At 38.1% G+C, this 12,134-nt stretch overlaps 2 protein-coding genes and 1 long non-coding RNA gene across 3 annotated transcripts; 2 read left to right on the plus strand and 1 right to left on the minus strand.

Moving 5' to 3' along the window:
- Nucleotides 1-971: 971 nt before the first annotated feature.
- On the plus strand, nucleotides 972-4,133 carry LOC5507063 (potassium voltage-gated channel subfamily A member 2). Its single transcript, XM_032375539.2, has one exon. The coding sequence runs from the start codon at nucleotides 1,890-1,892 to the stop codon at nucleotides 3,288-3,290; it is 1,401 nt and encodes a 466-aa protein (XP_032231430.2). The 5' UTR covers nucleotides 972-1,889; the 3' UTR covers nucleotides 3,291-4,133.
- A 1,251-nt stretch (nucleotides 4,134-5,384) lies between these two features.
- Nucleotides 5,385-11,946, minus strand: LOC5507066. Its single transcript, XM_032375538.2, has 9 exons — nucleotides 11,660-11,946; nucleotides 9,540-10,479; nucleotides 8,800-8,986; nucleotides 8,375-8,465; nucleotides 8,162-8,271; nucleotides 7,733-7,898; nucleotides 7,165-7,300; nucleotides 6,895-6,977; nucleotides 5,385-6,230 (listed from the first exon to the last, which is right to left on the minus strand). Exons 1-9 carry the CDS (start codon nucleotides 11,782-11,784, stop codon nucleotides 6,047-6,049), a joined length of 2,022 nt encoding a protein of 673 aa, XP_032231429.2. The 5' UTR covers nucleotides 11,785-11,946; the 3' UTR covers nucleotides 5,385-6,046.
- On the plus strand, nucleotides 7,756-9,367 carry LOC125572196. The gene is made up of 2 exons (XR_007313684.1): nucleotides 7,756-7,886; nucleotides 8,830-9,367. It is a non-coding gene; the product is annotated as an uncharacterized LOC125572196 (long non-coding RNA).
- Nucleotides 11,947-12,134: the final 188 nt, after the last annotated feature.

Below are 12,134 nucleotides of genomic sequence, written 5' to 3' on the forward strand. Positions count from 1 at the left end.
ACTTGAAAACAAATGAAATGAGAGTAAATTCCCTATGAGGTAATTCTGAGTTTTTGTTGCTTCTTTTCAACACAACTATGTAAACTCAATCTGCATAATAGATTTCCCTGGGGATTGACCAGATATCAATAATTCATCGATTCTCTCGAGTCTGCCGAACGTAACGTGGGCATCTCTCTCCCCCCCCCCCCCCCCCCCCCCCCAATCCCCTCCCGGCGAGAAGTCGTGTTTGCTTGCAGCCAATTACACTTTTCGCCTGGTCTTAGGCTTTGTCTAGGCCAGAGCGATTCCCCATTCCTTATTACCATCTCATTAATAGCAATACCCAGGGAAGAATAAATTATACTATTTTTCAAACTTGCATAACCGAACATAAATCAAAGGTTGATCGTTTGGTAATCAGACATATTTTGCTTTGCTTTATTTCACGTTTTTTTTTTAAATCGTTGTTGTGGATTGATAACATCATACTCTAAACGGAATTCTTCACGATGCCTTTTTTACTCTAAGACCGAATTTCATATTAATTTCAAAATCCCTTTTTTAATGCGAAAACAAAGATATGCTCATAAGAAACCTCATTATTTAAACGGTCATTTTCGTTCATTGCGTGATCACACAAGTGGTTTACCTTTTTTTTAATTTCATGTAGATAATCTCTGATTTTAAATTTTCTTTTTCTGGGGATCCTTATTCTAAACGGTGTTATTTCTTCTCTAGATTTCTCAATATTGGGATGGTATGAAGTCATTACGAGGGCGTTTTTTTTTTTAAATTAAAAATTGGTTCACCATCTTTGATAAGCAAAAAACATATAAAAAAAACCCTCTTGTACCAGTGCAAAAATTAGCCCGTTTATTTATCTTGATCTACTTCCCGATAGAAAGGCGAAGGGGTCGAATAAATCAGTTAAATTTAAGAATTCCTAAACCTCCTTATGGGCACCGGTGCGCTAATAGATCGGCCCACTTGCTCAAATTACCATATAAAAAGGAAATACATGCCGCTGAGAGATACATTTATGTAGCTGTGAAACGGTTAAATATGAAGAGAAATGGCTGGCTGGAAATTGCAGTGTTCGTCTCTAATGGTTTCACAAAATGGCAGTTAGCTCATTTGCGAACGGGGTTTATAAAAGCGATCAACTCCAGTATCTCTTCTAAGAGCATAAAGCACCAAATGATCATTTTATGATGCATTAAGGTAAAAAAAACAATTAACTACAGCATAACGCATATCTACCCACCGAATTCTAACGTCGGCCGGCGTGACAAAGGCAAAGATTAAAAGGAAAACACAAAATGCATTTAATGACGTCCATGTGAGACGGGCTCCGGCTGTGTCTTTCCTTTGAACCGCAAGTTTTTAAGAGTGACAAAACAGCATTTCTGAGATCTTGCGTTTGCAATTATTTTCTAATAATGAGAATATATGTGGCTGGCCGCATTGTTAGAAATGTCAGGAGCTGAACACCTGGAATTAACAGACTCGGGCACACACAAAATTATTCACAATTGATATCGTACTTCCACGTTGAGCCACTATAAAGTTATGGTTTTTTTTTAGAAAGGCTAAGATATGAAGTTAAAGACCAAAGGTTTTGGTGAATTTCGACAATTGTTACGGTTGTCAACTGCTAATAAGAAGGCTCTATTCGCCAGGATATTGAATAAAAACACCTGAGATTATGGGTAGAAAACGAGGGGCAGAAGACTAGAAATGATCTTACACTTGAATTTACGAAGCCACAGCAAGATATAGCAGGAATTGATTCATCTTTATTTAAATTATTTATTAAGGGCATGGGACACAAATCTTCCGAATTGTTTTTCTGAAGTGAATAATTACTGGAGTCGCATTGTGCTAAGCCGTAGTCGTCACCACTCACCATGATCAGTCCGTGCGAGAATTTGAGCCCGCCAAAAACATTACCAAAAGAACAATGGGCAAAGAGAGAAAAAAATAGTGAAGGATTTAAGCCTGGAGTTATGCAAGAAAAAAGAACATTATTCCAAAGAGACTTTGGAAGGGCTAACTGTGAAGTACGGCAGAGAATTCGGATTAACGTGAGTGGAGAAATGTTTGAAACATTTGAAGACACACTCGCAAGATATCCTACGACTCTGCTTGGTTCACAAAATAAGAGAAGACGCTATTTCGACCCGAGGCGATGCGAGTATTATTTCGAGCGCGATAGAACCGTTTTCAATGCAATTCTATTTTATTATCAGTCGCCTGGTATACTATCTAAACCGTCTACCGTCTCTTACGATATATTTGTACGAGAAATGAAATTCTTTGAGTTGGAAAGATGCCCTCGAAACGGCGACAGAAAAAAAGAGAAAGGATGCAGTTCATCTCGGCGGACGAGGAATTTACGATCAAGAATATGGCAATCTCTAGAAAGCCCTATTTCTCCAATCGAAAAATTAATCAACGCCTTAAGTGGATTAATGATTTTATTTTCTCTGGCTGTATTTTGTTGGGAGACGCTTCCGAATGTGCGGGAAAGCCAGCGCGCGAAATACTACGTACAGACAAACGAAACTATAGCTACCGACCAAAGAGTGATGGAAACACGGTTTTGGTTTATCGTGGAGACAGTGTTTTCAGGCTGGTTTACCCTGGAGTATTTAATGCGGTTAGCAACTGCTCCTAACACTTTGCACTTTGTTCTCTCATTTACAGCCATAATTGATTTCATCGCTATTTTACCATTTTATATTTCTCTCATTTTTCGTCCAGGCAAGCTATCTGACATCGTGTCATTCCCCTTACTTCGGCTCGTGCGTTTAGTTCGGATTCTCAAACTGAAAAGACACAGCACAAGTATAAAGCTACTCTTCGAGACTATTTACGACAGCAGAGAGGAACTCCAGTTATTCCTTGTGTGTATTCTCTTCATTACAGTTCTCATGTCAAGCGCACTGTATTATGCCGAGTGGGGAAGCGGCCAATCACAGTTCAGCAGTATCCCTGATGTATTCTGGTATGCCGTTGTCACGCTTTCTAGCGTTGGATACGGGGACTATGTGCCAACAACGGCTCTCGGTAAACTGATCGGCGCGACTTTTTGCGTGACAGGGGTTGTGGTAATATTCTGTTTCTCCCCTGTTCTGTTCGCAAAGTTTCGGCGATGTTCTAGTCGGTATTATCAGGAGTTAGCAGAGCTTCAAATTTATCGGCAGGAAACTGACAGGATCTACAACCAAAACCGAGATCTTCCCGTTGAGCAAAGACCACCAAAGACACACAGAGAAGAAACCACGGAACTAATAGATAAAGGGTGAATCACGGGGATTGAAACCACAGAAATGGTATTTCACCCATCAAAGGCTTTAAATATCTATTTTTAACAAAGATTAAGATAAGGGTCAGTTGAGTTTTGGAAATGGATTTCCCACATTCCGTAACGATTCGAATAAGCGGCCCCTCCCCAATAAGCGCCCACCCCACTTGACTTTGAATTTCGGAATAGTAGGACAATGAGCTTCCTATTAAGGCCATGAGCTTCCTAATAAGGCCGAGCTTCCTAATAAGGCCATGAGCTTCCTAATAAGGCCATGAGCTTACTTCTAAAGGCATGCAATTTATTCTTATAAAGCCAAGTACTTCCTTTTAAGGTCATACACTTCCTTATAAAGCCACTTCTTTAAAGGGGCATTTACTCCCTTTAAGCCCACGCAATTTCTTATATAGCCATGCACTTCGTTATAAAAAAAATCCGCAGGCAACAATGGCCGCCCTATTCAGTAGGTACTCCATTTATGATTCCTTGAAGTGTCACGGCATGCCGCTCTATGGTATCCATACCGGCAGTGACACTTTAGTCAGTCATACATGAAGGACCTACCCATTTATTATATCCACCCGCGGGCTCAGGGTAAATGCACAACCAATTTGAAGGTGCCAATTTGTCAGTATTCCGAAGAAATACTGGTTATCGTTTTATCACCAAGAGAGGTTTACCCTAGGCCTTGCGAAGGAGACAGGGATGACGAATATCAGATGCTACTACACGCAGAGCCAATCAAGTCATTTACAACCTGACGGCCAAGTCTACATCCGGCAAACTGCCTTTAGTGAATGAACAATACGAGAATAAGATGATAATGGATGTTTTCAGTTCTTGACAACGCGTTTTGTGAATTAACCATCTTCACTGATTATCGCCGCAGTCTTGTTCAATCAAGCCCTTCCTCTTTTTAATTAACAAGGAAGCAATTCTCGCGCGTCTAATTATTCATTTTTAATTTTATCGGAATAAGGCATGTTTTGTGAGACCGCGATTATGTTATTGATAAATCTTCGCTAAGGAAGACTAAAGCCGCGTGTTCATATACTGCGCAAAGCTGCTAATGAAGTAAGAACAAATTTTCCTAACAATGGTTTGTTAAGCTGGTACTAACCCATGGTTTGGCAACGCTGCTTTAAGCTAAAGACAAATTCCCCTGACTGTGGTTCGCCAAAGCTGCTAATGAACTAAGGACGAGTTCTCCTATAAACTATGATTTGTCAAGCTGCTCCTAACCACGGTTTTGCAAAGCTGCTTATAAGCTAAAGACCAATTCTCCTGACTGTGGTTTGCCAATGCAGCTAATGAACTAAGGATAAATTCTCCTAACTATGGTTTGCAAAGCTGCTCCTAGCTGTGGTTTTTCAAAGCTGCTTATTAGCTCAAGTTCTCCTTTACTTGGTTCAACATCCTTTCCAAAGAAATCAAACGCGACGCCATTTCTTCACTTAAACCATAAAAGTAAGAGTCAAAACCGCAGACGTAGATAAGAGGACTTTCTCTGGCGATGGCCAACTGATAGTAGGAATAAGTGGCAAGAATGCGGGTGGTTTTGGTATATTTACGGTTAAATAAGTCACTCTTCAAATCACCATAAATATTTTTATGCAGAAAAAAAATCACTCGCAACTAACCAAAGGCTTTATTAATAATCTTTTATTTTTTTTTGGCACACTAGATAGTATTGCGATAATACTTAAACTATGCCCCACTCGTTGAGCCACCAAATCACACTCAGCTCGTCTCAAGTTCTTTTTTATGCTGTACTTTATATGTAAATTTAGTCATATAGTTTATATGCACAACGTTGTATTTCTTAACCTGAACTTTAAATTATCATGTATATAATGTATATTTTTTATAATCATTTGAATGGAAAACTATTGCTTTCTATACAAAAATCTATGTGTAATAAATATCGTATCAAAGCATATAAATAACTTTTTGGCGCAGACGACGTGATGCACCGCTAATGCCGCTAGTGCACCGCTAGTGCACACTAGCAACATAACAACATAACAACATGGGCGCGCGCACTATATTTATCCCGACATGGACATAATGACATAAAAGAAAAAAACATGTTGTCGTTATGTCGAAGATAAGCATGAGTGAGCGCGCCCATGTCGATATGTCGCTAGTGTGCACTAGGCATAAGAAAACCACAACGTGATTACACAAACTTGAACTTGCAGAGGTTGTCTAACTATGCCACACGCTTGATTTCGTTTATGTATTTCATCATGACTTGTGTTTTAACCAAAGGATACCTTGCGGACATTTGCTCGGTGATTTAGAGCAAAAAAGGAAAAAAAAAGAAAGAAAATCTCGCCGACCAGAAAAAAAAAAACAAGATGGCGGTCACGACTTAGAGCACAGGAAAAAACAAACGGCATGCTCCAAAACAGTCATCCTACACCTTGACATTACGCATAGACAACGCCCATAATCACACTGATTCACACATCAGAGTGAGTCTTCTTTCTATAATTTCATGCCTGCAAAATGTGACTTTGTAGCAAAACTTCATTTCAGTTCTCATATCTTGGCCAGTGAAAAGACTTTTTACAAGCTGATAAAATTATAATAATAAACGCTGACATTTTTCATAATAAACTAAGTTTAGCCTGCATTTTTTAGTTTCTTCCAAATCTAACAATCTTAGTACTTAGTACTCTGTTACTATCACATACCGCGGATGACACCACAGGATACCCAAAATGTTATAACCTCAAGACAGGGTGCCCAATGTTAATGTCCATTCCAGTACACTTGGCGCCAGTCTGTGGCTACTCGCGAGGAGAACAGCGTGATTTCATTGAGATGCACATTTGGGGTGGTCAGGGAGATATCTGGGTCGAACCTTGTGGATGTCCCGGATGTTTCGGTGTAACTATACACGGCCACAGTTAGCCCAGCACGCTTTTTGTAAAACCTAAAGAAGTGAGGAGAGATGAGAGATTCTAGATTAAAATGAATGCTACAGTTTAACAAATAAACCATATTCTTGCGTGCATATCTGTCCTCTAATAATCCACGGATGACGTCACAGTTTTAATTAAGTGACCGTTGCTCATGGCATGCTGTCACGCTACCTTGCAGTATAAGAGGGCAGACGCACACACAAAAAATCACTTTAGTAAACAGCTTGTGCAATGACGTTAAACGTACTTGTGTACTCTAATTACAAACTCTCCTCTGCAAGTCAGACCTCGCGTTTTAGTAGCGTTAGTTTTATAAAATGAAATACTAGAGGGGTAAAAGTACATCAAAAGTAACGCTGGAAAAACTTTGCGCGAAACTACAGCACTTTTGGCCTTTAAAAAAGTGCTGCAGTATCGCATTGCCATCATTTGTTAGAAAACTTACAAAGTTTTAACAAATGATGGCCATACAAATTGAAAAATGAAAATGAAAATCAAAACTACAGAAAAAAAAGCTGTAGTAGAAACTAAGTGTTTCCTGCTTTCTTAAAGTTTTAGTGACCTTGGAAAATACTTCACTAGTGTTTAAACTCAATTTAGAATAAAGAAATGATACTTGTCTACTAATACTTGTTCCAAGCACAAGATAACCAGGTCGAAGGCGATTGTCCCTACCGTGTTTTCACAAGCCTTCTTGTGTCTGCTATGTCCTTCTTAGAAACATCACAGAAAATCTGCACGAATATTAACTTGCGACACTGTAAAACAAATGCAAATTTATCGCATTCTTTGATTGCCCAAACACCCAGATATTCTATCCATATATCGGTGTCCTGGAGACAGTATTTGTAATCCCTTCAACTTTTTGACTAAACAGAGTACCTCACCTCGAGTCCAACAAACACAATACATTTATACCAAAATACACTATTTATCAATATTCACCTTTGTCAGCCATGGAATGACCCCCTTCTTTTCCAGCTTGCCATTTTTAGCGATCAGACAAACTCTTTCCAGGCTAGAAGCAGCAGCTAAGGAGGACTGGAAGCGACAGCTAATGTCAAAATACTTCTGCTCGAGTCTGTAAACAAATAAGATACATCATACTGAATGCACCCTTAGAAGATACCGGCTAAAACACCAGAAAAAAAAACTAAAAATAATGGAAAAAACAAATATTCCATTTTCTGGATCATATCAGATTTAAGAGAATATGCATATCTAAGAACCTGTACATGTCAACTAGAATAAACAAAAATAAATAAATGGACCTCTGGTTCTATAACTGGCATTTTTGTTATCTGAATGGCAAGATTATATGAGAATTTGATTGGTCAATGTTCTGAAAGTCATGTATCATCATGGCCAGCTTTCTGTAGCATCAGTTATAAGAGAAAATTTTTTCTAAGGTGTGGTAAACAAATAAATAAATGAAACAAACAAACAAACCAATAAACAAACAAATAAACGAATAAAGAAATGAATAAATAATTAAAATAACAATAAACTGAACCTGAAGTCTTTCAGTTTGTGACAGTGGCTCAGTGCTTTCATCAAGTTTGACACACCAGAAGAATGAGACAGGGCTGGAGTCAGATTTGCCAAAGATAGGAATTCTAACTGGGAGCACTTCTGGGCAATGTTCACAAGAAAACTTGCATTTCCAGGTACTGTGACTCCTTGAACACAAATCAAGATCAGTATAAGAAAAATTTAAAATTTTATTATTCTTTGATATTTATATTCAAATTAACTTTATAGCGCATGTTGGGACAGTGGTCATCCTTTTAATTCTTCTACTGTAAATGTAATGGCGCATCACCACAAAGAATCCCATTAAGTTATTCTGGGGTACGCTGTTACTCTCTCCCTACTAACTGGGTGCACCCACAGTTGGGTGCTAAAGCGAGCATTCGTAGTACACAGCTCTACTGCATATTACCTGCTATTGTTAGCCTGTGCAAAAACTCCCAGTTGTTTAACGTTGTAAGTACATCTGGAGACAATTTACAACTGCATAGAGCTTTCATCATGTGCACTTGGTTTTGTGGACTATAAAATTCAAATATAGGTAAACTTCAGTTTTTACATTACCCAATACTCAAAATTAGGTAAAGAAAAGCCTGAGGGTCTACCCAGACTTCATAATACATACATCTGGAGGTTGACTGGGTGGTTTGTTCCAAGTATTGATTTGAACTTCTCATGGATCAGCTCAAAATCATTCAGCATGTGTTTCCAGCCAACTGAAACAAGAAATGTATACTTTAAACAATAGATTGAAGTTTTGTGTATGCTTTAGTAAAAATGTGTCTTGCATGTCCCATTCGAATAGGAGGTGTGCAGGGTGGACACACAGCAAATATTTAAATATAAATACTTAGTTATGCAACTAGTATTGTTACCAGGACTTCTTTTTAAATAGAAGTACAACTGCTGGTTATTGATACAAACATCTTACATCAACATAAGGGAGACTACTAGAAATGATAGCTTGATAAGCCTTCCAACAATAATACTATTATTGATGATGAAAAAGAATCAGAGAAAAGTAATGAAAAATAAGAGCTCAACCCATACCTTGCTTAGTAGTTTTCCCCTCTTTTCCAGAAGGGATACTAGCCCAACAAGATGGCAGTGCAAGAGATACCAGGGATGTACAGCAAGACAATGAACTAAGCAATGTGTGCCTGTCCAGGGTCATCTGGGATTTATGATAGCTGACATTGGCCAAGTTGAGGTGTTTTAACCTGATCAAATTTCCAACCTGTATACAGTATTAGTATTTTTATTATTAGTTTTAAACAGTTAATACTTCTAAGAAAAGGGGGTGGTTATAAGATTCAGTGAGTGTATGTAGTTATCCGTGGTTGAAAGCAGAAAAATTTGACTAAGGGAGGACAAGCCTTTCTTGTATGTTAAAATAAAAACAAACAAACAGGTAGCCAAAAAAACAAAAAAGCTAATATCAACACCTGTTGCAACCTCTGTGGCTGAGTTACAAGCGGGGGTTGGGCTGCGCACTCTTTCAAAACAATTACTAATGTACTTGTAACGTATGTTAGGTGTGTAACGCCACGGGGTCACGATATACCACATGAGTTGTAGCACGCTTGCAAGAAGAGAGGTTGAATAAACAGTGATTTAGTTACGTGTCTTGTTTTTATCGGGTTCCAATACCCAGAGAACGATATAGCACTAAGCAAATGTTTTAGAAATTTGGAGAGGGCAGACCCACTTTTTTTTACTTATATCCTTTCTACAATCCCCCACAATAATAATGGTAGAGCTGGTGATTTGTTGTATTCAAATATACTTACAGAGTCTAGCAAGCAGCTGGTCCCTTGCAGGTTCAATGATTGTAACATGGGGAAATCCAAACCTTTAAAATCATCCCAATCTTCAATGACAGCATTTGCAAGATTCAGATATCTGAGGGATTTTGCTATAGTTGAAGTCAGTTTTAGCTGAGGAGAACATGCCATATCAACACAGATCGGATCATCTGATTCTACTATTGCACTGAAGACAAACTGCTTGTTGGACCTTAGAAGTTTTAAAGGTGTTTTAAAGACTGGGCAAATCCAAAGTAATCTATCGGGCCTGCATACAGGTGTGAACTGAAAATGAGGAAAATGATGTAGCCAGGCCTCAAGCAGGTGCCTGTCATCTTCATTGATTCCCTGACCTTCAGCTATGAATTCAAACAGTCTCTCCTTTTTATCATCTGTACATTGGATAGTAATTCGTGCAGCTTCATGAGTAGTTCTTAAATGCTCCATGGAACCATCAGGCCAAGCTAACTCAAGGAAATTCAGTTTCAGTTTAAAAAGAAAGCAACACAAAATCCACCAAAGTGAGTCTTCATATTGAAAACAACCAGACTTTCCGAAAAAGAAGTCAAGTTTTAGTGACATTAGTTGTTTAAATACCCTGTATACTTTTTTGTGAATTTCAGAAATATCAGCAGGGTTCATGTGTTCTGCTTCACATAGCTTCATGGTTTGCTTGTCAACGGACCAGCCTAAATCAGTTAAGTGACTGTTCCTTTCGACAACTTTAAGACATATCTCAAGGGGCAATGAACAACCCCTTATGTCTAGGGCTTTCAACTGCTTCAGTTTCAGCAAGGTAGTACCAATAGATGTCATCCAATAACAGTTGCACAGGTTTAAAGACGTAAGGATGTTTGCATGCTTCACGATGTATTGGCATATCATACCCTCTGGTACTCCCCATGAATTCCTAAAGGAGACATACCTGTAAATTAAGAATATGATGTTAAACCATTACCACCATACCAATTAAATCTTCCAGCTCGTTCATCAATTAATAGTATATTATGATTGGCTGGAAGACCAAGTTATAATGATAATAATGTTTGAATGCCAGCATGTGCTGATTTTGCAAAATTTTTCTATAATCGATAATAAGCTTATTTGTTTTTAATAACTCTTGTAAAAAATGTAAAACACATTTATTACTGGGATACCTGTGGTAGCCCAGTTATAAAATGCAACTTTTTTTTGTTGTCCCGAGTTGTGCAACATTCAAATTTCCAAGAGTCTTTGTTTACTTTGTACTTGCACAAATAAAATTATAAATGCCATAACAATAAAAACAATTATACAGTTCTGACATTACAATATCTGGTTATTTTTGGTTGTAACAGAAAATTTACCCCTAAGAGATAGCACATCGAGGGTGATCAAAACAATTTTAAGATATGGAGATAATGCATTACAGCAAACACATTAAATATTTAATTTTTGAATTCTATTACGGTTTTCAGCTCTGCTGTGCCTTTGTTCTCTTTGCTAGCTTATGCCCTGTACTCCCAAAGAAATAGCATTTCGTGTTTGGCGACTAGGATAACATATACATGATGACACTAGATTTTTCATGAAATATATCCTGATACATTCCAGGTTTTCTTCATACCCCTCTCATTTGACACCAAAACTTTTTGTCTAAACAATATGATAGCATAGAGGTCTTGTTGTTTACTTTGCACTTACAAGTGAATAAATAAACACCAATAAGAATGTAAATACGATGACTCACTCTGGTTGTAACAGCGATACTCCTAACATATAGTACACTGAAGGCCCTCCCCCCTGCCCTCTGCCTGGAAAGCTGGTGTTTCTTACCTTTTCTACCCCAACAAGTGTTATAATATGGCATTTACACACGTTTACATATGCTCTTATCATAATTAAATGTGTTTTTTTAATGGTAGAAAAAGGGGGCCAAAACAAATTACAAATGCAATCCACAGGTATCCCAGTCAACCCTGCACGCAGGGTCTAGTTATATTTTTTTAAGTTTATTAAATCTATTGTTTGTTTGTCTTCAATTACATTTGACGCCTTAAGATGCATAAGTAATGACTGATCGTAAAAGATTATTATTATTATTTTTTTTTTTCTGGCCAACTTACCGATTGAACTGGACCGAATCAAGCAATCGTCGAAATCGGCGACATAAAAAGGAAAGCGCGATCAAATCTCTGGCGGGAAGGTGCCGGAAGATATTTACAAGCAGTTCATCCGGCAACAGGTCCATCGTGTTGCAATCTAGGGAGGGCGCTTAATGTGGACAGTGTATAAATACATGTTTACAGCATGGATGCACGATGGAGTGAAGTTATAGAGCCAATAACAAATGTTTATATATCTCCGCTGACATACATCGCCGGCTCACTTAGCATCCAGGAATCACGTCCACTTGTCCACAGAAAACCACTTGTATACAAAAGAAACACAAAGAAAGAAAAATTCACAAAAGTCTTTGCACCGAGAAATAAATAGTTTAATCAATCTCGTCCGTTTTTTAGGATAAGGAGCATTTTTATATCGATTTTTTTCAATGGGAGGCCTTGATGAAAGACGAGGAGTTTTCCCGCGCCATCGAAT

This window comes from Nematostella vectensis, chromosome 9 (genome assembly GCF_932526225.1).
Source record: "Nematostella vectensis chromosome 9, jaNemVect1.1, whole genome shotgun sequence".
Lineage (NCBI taxonomy): Eukaryota > Metazoa > Cnidaria > Anthozoa > Actiniaria > Edwardsiidae > Nematostella > Nematostella vectensis.

Coding starts and splice junctions, on each gene's coding strand:
- LOC5507063 (XM_032375539.2), top strand. CDS start 1,890: ATGATCAGTCCGTGCGAGAATTTGAGCCCGCCAAAAACATTACCAAAA.
- LOC5507066 (XM_032375538.2), bottom strand. CDS start 11,784: ATGGACCTGTTGCCGGATGAACTGCTTGTAAATATCTTCCGGCACCTT. Junction 7,301..7,732: donor CACAAACTGAAAGACTTCAG/GTTCAGTTTATT, acceptor ATTTGTTTACAG/ACTCGAGCAGAAGTATTTTG. Junction 6,231..6,894: donor AGAAGGCTTGTGAAAACACG/GTAGGGACAATC, acceptor TCACTTCTTTAG/GTTTTACAAAAAGCGTGCTG.